This window comes from Centruroides sculpturatus, unplaced genomic scaffold (assembly GCF_000671375.1).
Source record: "Centruroides sculpturatus isolate CEXI.00-Female unplaced genomic scaffold, Cexi_2.0 scaffold369, whole genome shotgun sequence".
NCBI classification, from domain to species: Eukaryota; Metazoa; Arthropoda; class Arachnida; order Scorpiones; family Buthidae; genus Centruroides; species Centruroides sculpturatus.
In genome coordinates, this window is record NW_019384649.1 from 377,776 (window position 1) to 393,658 (window position 15,883).

General features: G+C 31.0%; 1 protein-coding gene across 3 annotated transcripts in view; it reads left to right on the top strand.

The window, feature by feature from the left end:
* Window positions 1-15,459, top strand: part of LOC111626251 (patched domain-containing protein 3-like) — a 72,434-nt gene extending 56,975 nt beyond the window's left edge. For 2 of the 3 annotated variants that reach the window (XM_023369564.1, XM_023369563.1), the window contains 4 exons: window positions 10,025-10,117; window positions 10,522-11,525; window positions 11,604-11,933; window positions 13,835-15,459. In XM_023369564.1, the coding sequence (XP_023225332.1) occupies window positions 10,535-11,525; window positions 11,604-11,933; window positions 13,835-15,132 (2,619 nt within the window). In that variant the 5' untranslated portion in view covers window positions 10,025-10,117; window positions 10,522-10,534 and the 3' untranslated portion in view covers window positions 15,133-15,459. The remainder of the gene's footprint in view (window positions 1-10,024; window positions 10,118-10,521; window positions 11,526-11,603; window positions 11,934-13,834) is intronic. The other variant, XM_023369561.1, reaches the window with a different exon arrangement.
* Window positions 15,460-15,883: the final 424 nt, after the last annotated feature.

Below are 15,883 nucleotides of genomic sequence, written 5' to 3' on the forward strand. Positions count from 1 at the left end.
TAATATAAATGAGAAGGTAAATAGCACGTGTCTGATGAGAACCTTACAGGTTTTCAGATAGGTTTTATAAAAAAATAAAGCAGAATTCCTGGAAATATAGCCCAAATTATTTTTAAATTGGCCCAAAAAATTTAATTTAGTTATGCACTAGCAGGTAAGCCCGGCATTTCCCGGACAAAAAAATAAGAACAAACATATTAAGATTATATTCTTGCGTACTTCTAACCCTTGTATTATATTACACTCTAGTATTTGGTTTATATAACTACAAAGGTTATTTTACGTAAGAGTTTATCACACCAAGTGACCAATCTAATACATTTTAAAAATTCTTTATTCCTCTACTGTAGTGTATATTACACTATATTATTTTCTTACTTTTTTGCAAATCGATGGCGCTACATGTAAATATATATATATATAGTAGAGCGTCGTTTATCCGAAAGCATTCCAGTTGGCAAATTTAAATTTTCGCTACCGTAGTGCTGTTGCGCTGCAGTCTTTGGCTATATCTTGGGCTACTTTAATATTTTTTTTGTTGGTGTGTGTGTTTTAGCTGGCAGCACTGGCACTATTGTGTGATGTTTTTCTGAGGTCTGTGTCCTGTTGAAACGAACATTTTTGATAGTAGATCAACTTCTAAAGTATATTTTTTTTTGGTTTTTATATTCTTCAATATATTTATTTTATTTGTACAGAATAAAAAAATAATTTTTAACGATTCAATAGCCACGATTATTAGTTTTCGTTAGGCTTAACATCGACGAAAAAACGCGAAGCGACACGCAACGGAGAAAAATTTCAACATGGGATAGGTTAATATATTTTTTCGTACATAATCGGTTATCCGAGAAATAAGTTATCCGAACAACCCCAGTCCCCAATTGATTCGGATAAACGACGCTCTACTGTATACAGTATATATGTTTCCGTGAAAGACCGAAATTAGAGAATGTCGATATTCTCCAGTGAATGTCGACACATACAAAATACGTTGGTGAAAGACCGAATATCTGGTTATATTATTATACATTCGAACAATCGCCGGTGTATGTCGACAAGCAGTGCCGGCCCGAGGCAAGTTTTAGGATGGAGCGAGATCCTATTTTGGCGCCCTCCGAAAATATCGAAAAGTGAAAAAATAATTTTTCCTTTATATTTTTTTACCACTGAGGCGCCCCCTAGGACTTAGCGCCTGGAGCGGCTGCTCCGTTCGCCCTATGGTAGGGCCGGCTCTGTCGACAAGCACAGATAAGCTTTGGTGGAGGTCGAAACGACATCTGAGAAGCCGACGTCCACAGAAAGGCGACAGTCTGTCGCCAAATCTTTTGTTCTGCCGCGATTGAAATCACGTGGTATCTATTTGTTATAATACTCTGGAACACTGCTGTTTGTTAGTCTTATGCAAGATTTGCTGGTGCGTGCAACGTTTTCTTAAATTTTATTTTTTTATCCCATATCCTAATTTATATTGAATGATACTTTCTGAAGTGATTTCTGCTTAAACTTAGTGCAGCATACCTTTGGATTACAGACGATTAAAACGTTAAAACGTTTTGACGTTTTAAAAATTAATGATGCAGAGAAAATAATTGTACCATTAAAACTAGGAGAAACAAATATAAGATGTTATGTTACCAATGATAAATTGTTCAATATACTATCTGAAACTAACAGCAGAACAGGCCATGAAGGAAGAATACATATGCTTAAAAGATTGCAAATTAAATACAAAAATATTATATATAAGTTGTAATGTTGTATTTAAATTTATGTAAACAATGTCAAATGAAACATAGTGCACCTAAAAAAGGTATTGTTGTGAAACCAATGGTCAGTCCGGAGTTAAACTCAAGATGTCAAGTCGATCTGATAGACCTGTAGTCACACAAGGATGGCGAATATAAGTTCATAATGGTGTATCAAGATCATTTAACAAAATTTGTCAAGCTACTATCTTTGAAAACTAAGACAGCTGAAGAAGTAGCATATCACCTTTTTCCAAATATTTTTAACATTTGGTGCCCCAGCTATACTGCATTCAGATAATGGTAGTGGATTCTGTAATCAAGTCATATCCGAACTACGCGCTATGTAGAAAGATGTTAAGATAGTTCATGGAAAGCCTTGTCATAGTCAAACACAAGGCTCAGTTGAAAGGGCCAATCAGGGTATACAGAATATGTTATTAATTTAACTGCATGGATGAACGATAACAATACAAATAAATGGTCAGATGGTTTGCTCTTTGTACAATTTGCCAAGAACACTTCGTGAATACGCCAAAGTCCTTCATAAGGACTTTGGCGTATTCACGAAGGAATACGCCAAAGTCCTTATGAAGCCATGTTTGGCGTTAAACCAAAAACAGGCAAAGCATCGTCATCTTTGCCTGGCGAACAAATCGTAAATATTGAAACCGATGAACAGCTCGAAGAAATTGTTAATACTTTTGAAATAAATTTGAGCAGTGGCCATAACGAATACCATATTCCAAAGGAAAGTAGTGAAGAGAGCTGCAACCCACCATGTCTTCATGTCAAGCAACAAGAATTTATTTCTATAAAAAGAGCGGCCACGAAAGAGAATCTTCTACTGAATCTTCTATCTTCTGCATTTTCTAAAGAAAATGCTACAAACCTCAAAAAGAAAATTACCTCCTGTTCAAATTGGTGATACCGTACGAATACAAGTCCCTGATGTCTACCGTGGCCGTACAGATGCCCGAAATGTGTTGGCAGTTCTTGTTGGAATAGAAGACTCCGACTTTTATAAATTAGCAAACAAAAAAGCAGCTTTATACCCGCAATCAGTTCGTAATTTGTAAAGAAAAGTTACTTTCCATAGAAGAGATTTCTTGTCAAGAAATATCGCTGAGAGAAGCAGCTGAAGATAATTCGAAAAGCGGAGGGCAAGGCTAAACATTATACATGCTGTCGTTACAAAATAAAGTGTTCCACGAATAAATGCAGTTGTAAAAGCAAGAGACTCTTGTGAAATTCAAAGTGTCATAACAGTTTAAGTTGTTGCAATAAATAAGATTTTATAACGTTAATCACATAATATATGTATAAGTTTACTATTGCGTATTGTTTTTCTTTTCTGATTAAGAATGTACTGTTCGTTTTAGGTTCAACAGTTTATTTACATGTGCTGTTACTTAAGCTTTCTCCTATTTTGACATATTAAAATGTTGCATTTTTGTCTTAACGTAATAAAAATATTTTTATTCAACATTCACCATCAGTGCATATTGAATAAAACACATTCACCATCAGTGCATCATTCACAATAACATATATATATAGATTATAAGAATAAGGATTAAAATTTTAATTCGAGTGTTTTGAACTTTTATTATTAGGTCTGTAGTTATTTTTAATATTGTAAACATTAAAATCGCTGTTTAGGTTTTGTTTCTCCTTAATTAATATTTCTACAAGTTCAATTTTTTCAAGACAAAATTTTTATAGGATTACAACGTTAATGTAATAAAATTGTTGTTTGTATTAGTGATTAATCATACATATAAATAACAATAACATAAAGCCCGAGAACTATAGATTAAACCACCAAACGATCGCCTTATTAGCCATGTTATAGCCCGTTATTAAGGCGATCGTTTGTTGATTAATCATACTATAATAAAATTTGATAAGTCGAAAAGGAGTTTTGCTGTATCATTCAGTACAATGCCAGTCTGCTAAAATAGTCGAAGGGAATCAATTTAAGATGATGTAGCATAACATATAAATAATCTCTGATTGCAAAAGATAAAGACAACATTGCAGAAATCGATACAAAAAAGTGAGCTTTATTTGTTAGAGAATTGTTTGTATAAGACTTATAATAGTATAAGACTTTGCCGCTGCACTCTGTCATTCAGCAGCTGCATCCAGTTGGCCTTTAAAGAGATGTGTTGGAATCGTGTGTCCCAAAATGATTCGACGAGATCGCTTTTGCGATTTGCATCTTGGTCTGATGTTTGAAAACTTTACACAATAAATTGTCACTGAATTATCGTATGCTTGTTACGTATCCTTTTAGTTAAATTTTATTTACTGAATGCATTAATTAATTCCGCTTGCATCAGGAACTTCTATTCGAACAAACCTCATTTGCCGTCCGGGTCAGTGACTTTGAAAAGGTGGCAACACTAATTGTCGATGATGATTGATATGAATACCTTCATTAAAAACTCGCAATGCAATATTTTTTTGGTCTATCGACGGTCTGTAATCTGCCATCAGCCGGCTATATAGTGTAAATCAACCTCAAACACGTTTGGGACTTTTTTTAAATAAAAAGTTAAGTAAACAAAAGAGTTGAAAAGGCTAGGAAATAATCGATTCTTTACTTTTGTTAAAATATTACCATAAATCAGTGTTTCTCAACGGGGGCGGTATCACCCCCATGAGGGCGATTTTCCATATTGAGGAGGCGATTAGTAACAATTTATATTTTGGGGAGAGAAAAACAATTTTTTGGGCGATATAGTAAAACATTATATTAAGAATAATTAGATATTTTATTCGTTATATCGTACAATAATTAAACAAATAACATTATACTAGTCACTAGTCTATTCAACGCAGTACGAATTTGGCGTTAGCCTTGGCCCTGGGCATCGGAATTTTGGAGTGAAAGGGGGCGATACTACGTAACGGTTTTATTGAAGTTGGCAACGATTCGTTAGAGGTTGAGAAACACTGCCATAAATTGAGAAAACCCTTTCACTATCGATTGACATAGGTTCAATGGTTTGAAGCAAAGTTTCTCTACGTTGGAGTTCCAACACGGACATTCTAATTTTTGCTTTGAAATTTACTATTACTATTGTTTGAATATTAATTTAAAATTTCGTAACTTCAGTTTCCCGAAGCTCCGAAGCATAAAAATGCTAAATATTTCGTAGGTCTCAAGCTTTCGTAGGTCTTCGTAAGCCTTTGAAGCTTCGAAGGCTTCGATTAATATTCCTGATTGTAACTACTGTACTGCATTAGTGTTTCCTTTTAGGATGTTGTGAGAAAATGTGGGCGGTGGAAGCTGGGTACACGACAGCTGGGCGGCAGAAAGTTAAAAAGTTTTGCACGCTTAGCAAACATACGATTTGGCGAATATCTTTTGTTGTCTGTTTTTATGAATATTTGTTAATTTTGATAGTAGATACTAGGGTTTCTGAAACAGGATCCCGGGATCCCGGTTGTTTTTTTAACCCGGGAAATTTTTCTCATCCCGGAAAATCCCGCAAATTTCTTAAAAGTTCACTTTTTTCTTATTTTGTGTTAAGGTTGAGGAAATTTCACAAATAGAGAGTATAATTAACTCATAAACTGTCAGAATACATTTGTATTGTACTTATTAATTTTAAACCTACTTATTAGTTTTTTAAATTTGTTATCGTTATGGCATGTCACAAATGGTCAATAATTAATACGTAGCTTATTTGTGACAGGAATGTGAAAATTCTTTACTTGTCAGAACCTGTAATATCTGGAAAATTGTGCTTACGCTGTCTTAATTTTTAACCATGCCCAGTAGATTCGATAACTGCGTAACGCCACGTGGTGCAAATTGGGCAAGGATACAAACAAGTATGTAGTTTGCAAGTACGAAGTTTTTCTTCATAAACCTAATTATTAAAGCCAAACGAATTGCCGAATTATCGAGCTATAAGCTTGATGTCGCTATTAAAGCAGCCTAGGTAGACAAATGAAGAATACTAGAGAGCGAAAGAAGTACTGTACTACAATCTCGAAAACGAACTAGAAATCTTCGAGGCTAAGGGTGAGAAAACACATAATATTTCTTAAATGCGTTAAAGACGATTCCACTAATATTAATTAAATCGGAAAGGGCATTCTCGGTAACGGGACTTTTCATTACTAAAATAAGAACCAGATTGAGTGATCGGAGTACAGTATTGACCATCTTTGCTTTTTAAAATCTTATTATAAAAATTTACAATAATATTTTGTATTATGTTTTATTTAAAAAACGAAAATTACTTTTTAAGTTAGAAGTTTGATCTAAGTTTTTTTTTTTTTTTAATTTTCAACTCCAACTCATTTCAAAGCATTTTTGTTGTATGCAGTTTCCAGAAAACTTAATAATTTTTTTTCTATTTGTGAAAATTTCTACGTAATTCAAAGATTATTTTTAATATATATCTTACACAGCATTATTAATACGATTTTGGAGGTTGCAGAACGTATTAAATTACTTTAGAAAATGACAAATAATTATATCATTTGATTTCATGATATTTTTTATATCTTAAAAATAATTAATTTTGTCCCGGGATTTCCCGGGATTCCGGGAAACAGTTCACTTTTATCCCGGAATCCCGGGACAAGCAAAAGACCGGGAAATGAGAAACTCTAATAGAAACCCCAACTGTTCTTCAGATCTTTTCTATTTACTTGTAGAAACAAATAAATGAAGTATGTAACGTATAAATCTGTTTGTTAATTAGAAGATTGTTTTTTTAAAACTCGTTTAACTCGTTTCTTAAAAAATCGTATTTAAATTTAAATTTTAAACTTTTAAAAAAATTTATTTAAATTTAAAGTAGATCAATACAAAAGAATGGCGATAAAGAAAACAATTTTAAAATTTTGTATTTTGATCTCTTATTTGGTTACTCAGATGTCCGACCATATATTTTTTTTAATGCCAAAATAATATATTATTAGTTTTTGCACGTGTGTTTACCGACTATTCAGCAGACGACATTGAGGGGAGAAAAGCACCTTTAAACTTTCCAGTAACTTCGCCCTTGGATTTATCTCTAATTTTTAATTCATAGATTTTTCTTTCTAGCAATTTTTAAATTAAACATGTACGAAGAAACAGTTTAAAATCGAGGATAAATAAAGTCAAATATAACATATAAGAAGCCCCTTTATTCAGCACTAAATCTTAACAAGTTAAAAAAGCTGGGAACTGTTGCAAAAACTTTTGCAGGACTTTCCAGGCACTCAATTTACTGTTAAAATTGCATGGCGTCATCTGTTATGACATATTCTTAATAAATTATTTTTATGCTACTAATTATTATAAAAAGGCAAAAAATTTATTTTTGAAGGTAGGAGGAAGTTTTTCAAAAATTGTAAATACTAATAACGAGTAAAATTTTCATTAAGTCTGATCCTACTCGAGATATGACACATCTCTCTATCTCATTATCATCTCGACTTTTAATTACCAAAATTTAATAGTATCGATTCCCCCATATATAGAAATAATTTTAGTAATTTTTTGATTTATCCATACCTGACATATTTGCATAATAGATGTTAACGTACAGGCACGCATAATTTTATAAAGTTTTTTAGAATTTATGTTTCAAGGAATGGCAAAACGTTGAAAAATGCAAAATTTCGAGAATGGATAAAAATCTGACGGATCATTGAATAGTATTAATTTTCTTTCTATTTATATTATTTTTATATCTTTCCGTAATCTTTCTATATGTAAAAGCTTCTGTTAACACAAAATTAATCGAAAATTGATAATGCATTCTTAAAATGATCTGTATTAAAATTTATGTTAAATAAAGTATTTTCTATGGCGCATATGATAAAAAATAAAATAATTATTATTTCCATAATGATATTTCGAAATTTCCCTTCGCCGATAATTGCCATATTTTGAAAGATTGACTCGACTGATTAAAATTATGCTGTTTGTTTTCTTTATTTGTTTAATTTTATAATATAAATTAGAATAAATGTAATATATTAAATTTATGCAATCTAACTTATCTAACATAGGGAAAGTGTTATAGAATACAGTACAGTTTCTTTATGTTGTGTTCTATAATATTCAAGAAAGTAAAACCGTGAGACCTTAAACTTTTGTTAATTCGGCCTAACAAAAAACTAAATACAGTAGCACCTCGTTATATTTCCCTTGTCGGGAAACAAAGAAACAGCGCGATTTAACCTAGTACTAAAAATTCTGGGCTTTTACTAAACAGATTAAGGCCTATACATGTGTAACAATGCGCGAAGCTCCCCCTATGCTTCGGTAACACAGGACCGAAGGGTCGACATCGCCTTTGAATATTATATAATGTTAGTATATTATATTAAAGACTATTGTAACTATCCTCGCGAGTCCTAGTCTTGAGAGAGAGAGAGAGTTTACATAGATTCGCGGGTGGATAAATACCTTATAATCTGAGGATGTTCCTGGTTGCCAATCGTTGGTTTATAACTTGACGAATTGATGACTCGAAAGTCTCGATGGAAGACTCTTGATCAGGGGTCGCCAAACTTTTTTAACCGTCGACCCCCAACCACTTCCAAAGCCTTACATAAAAAAAAGGTTGTGACCCCTCAATCGACCCCCTAGCCGCATCGACCCCCAATGATGTTGTATCGACCACTTTGACGACCCCTGCTCTTGATAATAGGTTAACTGATTGTCCAGGTAACAGGAACGTCGTCGGAGGAAGGTATCTGACGTGTGTAAGGTATCGAGAACACGTACGAACTCTAAAGTGGGCGAACTTTCGATGACGACGGACCCTCTGTGACGGACGAACTCTCGTATCGCCATCGGACATTGCCTTTTATTGCCATATGCCAATATTTGGGGCTCCTTACCCCTTTCTTCTATTGCCCATTTTTGGTAATGTTGATTTTTCCGTCCACTAGCGATTTTTTCGTAAGTTCCTCGTGACACATTCGATGTATTATCTTAGAAAGATACAATCATATCCTTTGCATTTAATAATCGTGGGAAAAGTTTTAATATATTTTTTTAATTTAATGGACAAAAATTTTTTCAAAAATTTCGTTAGGTTCGGGCTCTCACACATGTTTTGGAATCTCTATCCTCTATTCCAGTGATTCTCAAACTTTTTCGATCCACCGCCCCCTTCGTTCCATAAAGTTATACCCAACGCCCCCTAACCCATTTTCTCTTGTGTGAGAAAAGGATTGGAAATATTCTTAGGAAAACTTTTCTATGAATCTCACACTTTGTGTCCTTACTGTACATTGTTCTCATCATCTGGAAACCATTAAACGCAATGTTTCCTCTTATCAGCCCCAATTTTGCCTTTGGTCACCGTTCAATACCCTGCCTCTATCATAGATCTATTCATCGCGCCAGAAGGGGGCGTTATTGCTTACTTTGAGAAACGCTGAGCTAAAATAAAAGTCAATGTGTTAGAAATATTCAAGTTGTTACCTTCAATAAAAAATATATAAAATATCAACATTTTATATATATTCCGTCGAATTTTTATATATAGAATTTGTCTGCCGTCGCTCCTCTATATTTCCTTAACGCCCCCCAATTCTCTTTGAGCCTTCTACTGCCCCCCTGAAAGCCTCCAGCGCCCACAAGGGGGCGTTATCGCCCACTTTGAGAAACGCTGCTCTATTCTTTCGTCAGCAAGTGTTTCTGATATAAAATAAGTTTAGTTTTGCAATACTGAATTTTATTCATAGTTATGTCGTATTAAATGACGTTTACGTAAACATCGATACCACGAACGCATTATCAATGACATTTAAACACAAATACTTTCGATATAAAAATAAAATATCAGTTTCGATTTTATTATACAGTACTATACTTTATAATAAATCGCTTATTAAAAATTCGTGAAATATATATTTTTCAATAAAAATTGTAAATACAGTAATTGAAAATTTAAAAAATAAATATTGAACATATAATAGAACATCAAAACTTACAAAATTACAGAGTAAAAATTCTACTCTGTAATTTTGAAGAGTAAAACAAAATAAAGTTACTACTGTATAAAAATTTTAGAACTTTCCTTTCTGAAATAAAAAAAAAAAAAAAATCTTACACATTAAGCTGTGAATTCGAAATTTCACGTCTTTAGGTGAATTGACGGTATTGTGTCAATTCAAAAAAGTGTGAAATTTCGAATGAAATTTGTAAATGAGGAGAGAGTACTTAAAACAAATAAATAAACAACTTTTAATATCAAAAGGAAACATTAATGATAATTGGTCTGTCCCTTGTTTTGCTTATTTAGATCTTGACGAATTTATTGTTTCATCTGCAGTGGTAGTTTCAAGGACAATGTTAGGAATAAAATACCGTATTCGTCGCAGAAAGAAATTCAATGGCAAGTGATATTTTAAAATTTATTTATTGGAATGCTTTTAAAATTTGGGGTCCAAAAAAGAGTGATATAGCCGAAACCGTGATATAACGAGGCACGATATAACGATGGGCTACTGAATTACTAAAAATTAGAACATAAATGAAATTAAATAGATTTTTATATCATTATTTTATTAATTTTATGTCTTTTTCTTATATTTTATTAGTTATCAATAAACAGTTTATTATAAAAAATAAAATATAAACGCTTAGAAAAATTTAAATAATGTTCCATTTGAATTTTGTGTTAAAATACTAGTAATAAATTTCAAAAGTACTGAATATATGATTTTTAAAATAGTTTTAAAAATTATTAATATCATTATTATAAAGTTTATTTAATAATTATTTTTGGTATTTTTTCAGTTGCTTTTGGAAGATGTCAAAAAATCATCTGCAGAATTTTTTGATCAGCAAATACCAATCACTTGGACGAATTATAGGAAAATATCCATTATATTTCCTTCTTCTTCCATTATTATTTTCAATTGTTATGGCTTCATTTATTTATAAAATGGAATTTTCGAGAGACCCATTTTACTTATTTAGTCCTATAAATGGTCAATGGTCAAAAGATAAAGATGCTATTATTCGATTGTTTCCAATGGATGCTGATGGTTATGATCCAAGCAGGGCAATTGATGACGATAACTTTATTTTATTTCAAATAATAGCGAAAGATGGACTTAGTATATTACGAGAGAATGTATTTGAAGAAATTGTCCAATTTAACAAGATTATAACAAATTGGAATGTAAATTACGAAGGTAAAAATTGGACTTACAATCAATTGTGTTCCAAGTATAATAAGCAATGCCCACCAAACTACGGATTACTCTTAGATAAAAAAATTAAAAAATTTCGCGAGGGAAAATTTAAAGTGGTTTATCCTATTGAAATTGACTTGAAAAAATTTAAAGTGATTCCTTGGTTTTATAATTTGGGAGGAGTTACGACAGACGAAAGTGGACATGCACTAGATGCTTTGGCTTTTAGATTGGTATATACATTAAGTATAAAAGATGAAAAACAAGTAATTTGTAAGGAATGGGAAACAACTTTACAGCAACATCTCAAAGGCATTGCATTTCAAGAGATAATTATAGAACCTGTTGGATTATCCACCTTCAAAACAGAAATGAAAATATTTATATCATCATCTTTACCACTAGTTATATATTCTTTGCTATGCACTGTATTATTTGCTGTTGTTTCTTGCATGACCAATGATTGGGTAAGAAGCAAACCTTGGCTAGGAGTGTCAAGTTGTATATCTGCTCTTTTGTCCGTAGCTAGTACATTTGGATTTTTAACAATATTAAAAGTTGAATCTGCCGATATTACTATCGTCCTTCCATTTTTAATATTAGGTATCATATTAAAGTTTTCTCTTATCAATTTTTAAAATTATTTTTGCTTTCTATTAAACTCGAATTAAATAATTACAGGAATGGGTATCGATGATTCTTTTGTGTTAATATCGGCTTGGAGGAGATCAAATGTAAAAAAGAGTGTAGAAGAAAGAATGGGTGAAAGTTATTCCGAAGCAGCTGTTTCCATTACAATAACTTCATTAACTAGTTGCCTTTCTTTTTGCATTGGTATTATTACAAACTTACCGATTGTCAGAATATTTTGCATTTTTGCATCCGTAGCAATATTCTTTACATATATATATCAAATCACGTTTTTTGGCGCTTGTATGGCCTTAAGTGGATATAGAGAAGAAAAAAGAATTCATTCTTTACTTTGTTGCAAACGATTACAAAATGAAAAAGGTAAGTTCATTTTTATCATTATAATAAAATCACTTAAATATAAAACAAAATTAAACCATTTCATAATAATTTTTGTATGAAATACAGTAAGATCTCGCCATACATGACTAATAAGCTCCAAGACGTCCCCTCTCGTAAGTGGAAATTCGCGTAAAATAGCGAACCCATTAATTATTAAGTATTTCCTGTACTAACATATTTATGACACATTTTTTATATAAGACAAATAACCAGTATAATAACAATAAATAGCACTGTATTGTAAATAATAAAAACAACTTTCAAAAAATGTTCGTGCCCAACAGTAATCCAGTGGATAACACCACTAGTAGCTGTGGATTTACCAACGGGCTAGCCGCATGGAGTTTTCGGGTTTTCTTCACGTTTAAATAGGAACCAGTTTCCAGAACACCGTCAACTAGACGACGACCAACTGGGCAACAAAATAAGAGATGAACATTAGACAAAATACAAAGTTTTTCACTTTTCTTTATAAAAATCATCGTTCTTTTCTATTGATCTACTATACTTCGCGGCAAATTTCGATAATATTTTTTAATTAGTAAAAATTAGTAACATTAGCTAAAATTTACGATTTTAACATTCTTAAGTTGAAAATTTTACAAGTTAGATCAAGTATCTATACAATACATGCAGGAGCTGATTTACATAGGGACTAATAGGGCTTACGTCCTGGGCCCCCAAGTGTCAAGGGCTTACAAAAATTGAATTATTATCATAAATTTTTAATACTTTTTCATTAACAATGAGCACTTATCGTATAGTAAAAAATAGTTAATATTAATTAATAATGTAATAATAATGATAATTTATAGTATTATTTGTTTTATTGTAATCAATGTAAAGATTCTTAAGTAACAAAAAAATAGGGCCCCATTAGACTTCAATAAGCTCTAGGCCCCGATAAACCTAGATCCGTCACCGAATACATGTATCAGTATGTAATTCTAGAGTTGCACAATCCTCCCATCTTCGCTCAAAGCTTCGAGCATATAAGATTAATGGACGTTCACTGTAATTATACAGGATTGTCCATTTTAATAAATTCACTAAAATATTTAGAAAAATACTCATCCCACAAAGAAAACTTATTAAACCATGTTAGACTTCGAGAGATCCACAAAATGGTATTACCGGTTTTAACATAGATCGTCATCGATGAAAAAAACGAGTTAACTTATTTTTTTAATGGGAATCCTCATTTTTTATTGCAGATTACGATTCTACATCAAAAACAACTAAACTTTTTTCTAAAACATTTTTTTGAACGACGCATTTATGAAAAGTTAAGAAAGTTTGAAGTTTTATGCAGCTGTTGTACACGCGTGAATCTGTGGATATCTGTAAAGTTCATTGAAAAAGAAAGAAACATGCTAAAAATGTCATCAGGAAACTACTATGATTTGGTGTAATCATTATTTCTCTTCATATAACGAACTGATACAAAAACTATGTGCCACAGTGTTTTAAAGCCATCAAGTTTGTGGTAAAGAGAAGACAGTGATTTTGATTCCACCAAATAATAATAGTTTCCTAATTATTTTTTTGAATTTTTGTTCATTTTTTCAATGAACGTCACAAATTTTTTATGTAGGATGCGTATTTTTCGAGAATTTCAGTAGATTGATTAAAATGGACAATCCTGTATTATTACAATTTGAATAATTGAACTTTCTTAAAATTTGTATATTACTAATTTAATTAAACTTATAAAAAGTTTTTACTTTTAAATACAATAATGTTAATTATATTTATTATTACAAATATTGTATTATTTAGTGAATCTCTATTAGAATAATAAAATGTTGTATAAATAAAAAATAATTTATACAAGACTAATATAAAAATTTAAATTTTTAATATTAATTTATTTATTTTAGAAAGTTCTGATTCGCATACAGAAAAAGATTCGATTTTGAAATTCTTTGAAGATAAAATTGGAGAATTATTAATGAAGACCTGGATAAAAACACTTATCGTAATCTCTTATTTTTTGGTGTTACTTTTATCAATTTGGGCACTGAGTCAATTAAAAGAGGGAGTTTCGGTTAAAAGAGTTGTTCCAAAAAATTCAAACTTAAATAAATTCTTCGACATACATTATAAATATTTTCCGAAATATTCTCTCCGGATACATGTGGTCATAAACGCTCCTCTTAATTATGCTGATCCAAATGTTCAGAAAGATTTACAAGAACTTATAGCAACATTTGAACAAAATCCTTATATTACGAATGTTACGGAAGCGTGGTTTGATGTTTATAAAATGGCAACTGAATTGTCATTGTCAAAACATTATTTTGATCGTTTTAATTTGTCAGTAAAAGAAGAATATATTGATGCTTTACGTCAAATTGTCTTAAAATTTCCATTTACTAAAAACTATGAAAATGATATTGCTTTTAATGAGAATTATACAGAGATTGTAGCGAGTAGATTTTTCTTGTTAGCTGATGAAATCCAAAGTGGACCGGATGAAAGAAACTTCTTAATAAATATGAAAAAAATTGCCAAGAACAGTAAAATACCCATAATAGTTTATTGTATTCCTTTCCCTTTCTTCGAACAAATGATTGAAACCAAATTTATAACAATTCAGACAATCTGTATTGCTGCATGTGCAATGATGGTCGTATTTTTTATAATTATATCGAATCCGTTATGCTGTTTCTGTGTAACCATTGTGATTATTACAGTCCAAGTTGAAACAATCGGTTTGATGGCTTTTTGGGATATAAGTTTGGATTTGTTTTCATTAATAGTTTTGATTATGTGTGTTGGATTTTCTGTTAATTACCCGTCTCATATTACCTATGCTTACATTACAACTGATTCTAATGATAAAAAACAACGACTGAAAAATTCTTTATATGCAGTGGGAATGCCAATTGTGCAAGGATCGGTCTCTACCATTTTAGGTATTGTAATATTGGCATTTGATTCGTCATATATGATGTTGGTTTTTGTAAAAATTACTTTATTGATCATACTAATTACGGCATTTCATTCTTTTCTATTCCTCCCCGTAATGCTTAACACTTTCGATGGTTTATTTTCAAAAATGTTTAATAAGAAAAAAATATCTATAACAAAAAAAAGTGAAATAGATTCTCGTAATCATCAAAACATTTCCAACGATATGCACAATAAATCTTTCTCTTTGAATATTGTAAAATAAATCTCATTAGTATTAAGGCTGTTACCATCATCTAAATTAGCTGGATGTAAGCTGAAAGAGATGAATTCCTATCATCACAAATCTCAAAGAATTGAATTCAAGAGAAATGAAACTTGTTACATTGATACGAAGTTATTTTATCGTCTTATTTTTGTCTATTTTATGACATATGTGATAAATATTTTTAAAATCTGTCTACACCTTTTGAATTTGCATTGTATAAAACTTTTTAATACAAAGTACTTTCATTTTAAGTAAATTTTATATACACATATACTGGTTTTTCACTTTATAGTAATAAAAACTGTTGACATGATATCAAAATAAAACGACCGTTTTAAATTTATTAAGCAAGTGTTTTATTTAGTAAAATATTAAATTAAATTTTACTCTTTTAATCTATTTTCATTATTTCATTTACTTTTAAATTAAAATATTTTCCATTTTTATAATACCTTTTAAATAGTTATAAATGTGACTGGCAAATATTGCTAATTTTAGCTTCTTATTAATGTATTTTTAAGAACAAAATCATATTTCACAATGGGACAGAAAATCTGGACTGAATTTAAAGCATCATATTTTTTTAACTCAAAAAGATAATTTTAAAATCTTTGCCCCAAAAGTTACATCATTCATTATAAATGCTCAGTACAAGCACGTGGTTTTCGAATATTCGTGAGTCAGTTTGGAAAAATGGCTTTAAAAGAGGACATACTAAAAGAGCGCATTGTACAAATGTACGAAAATA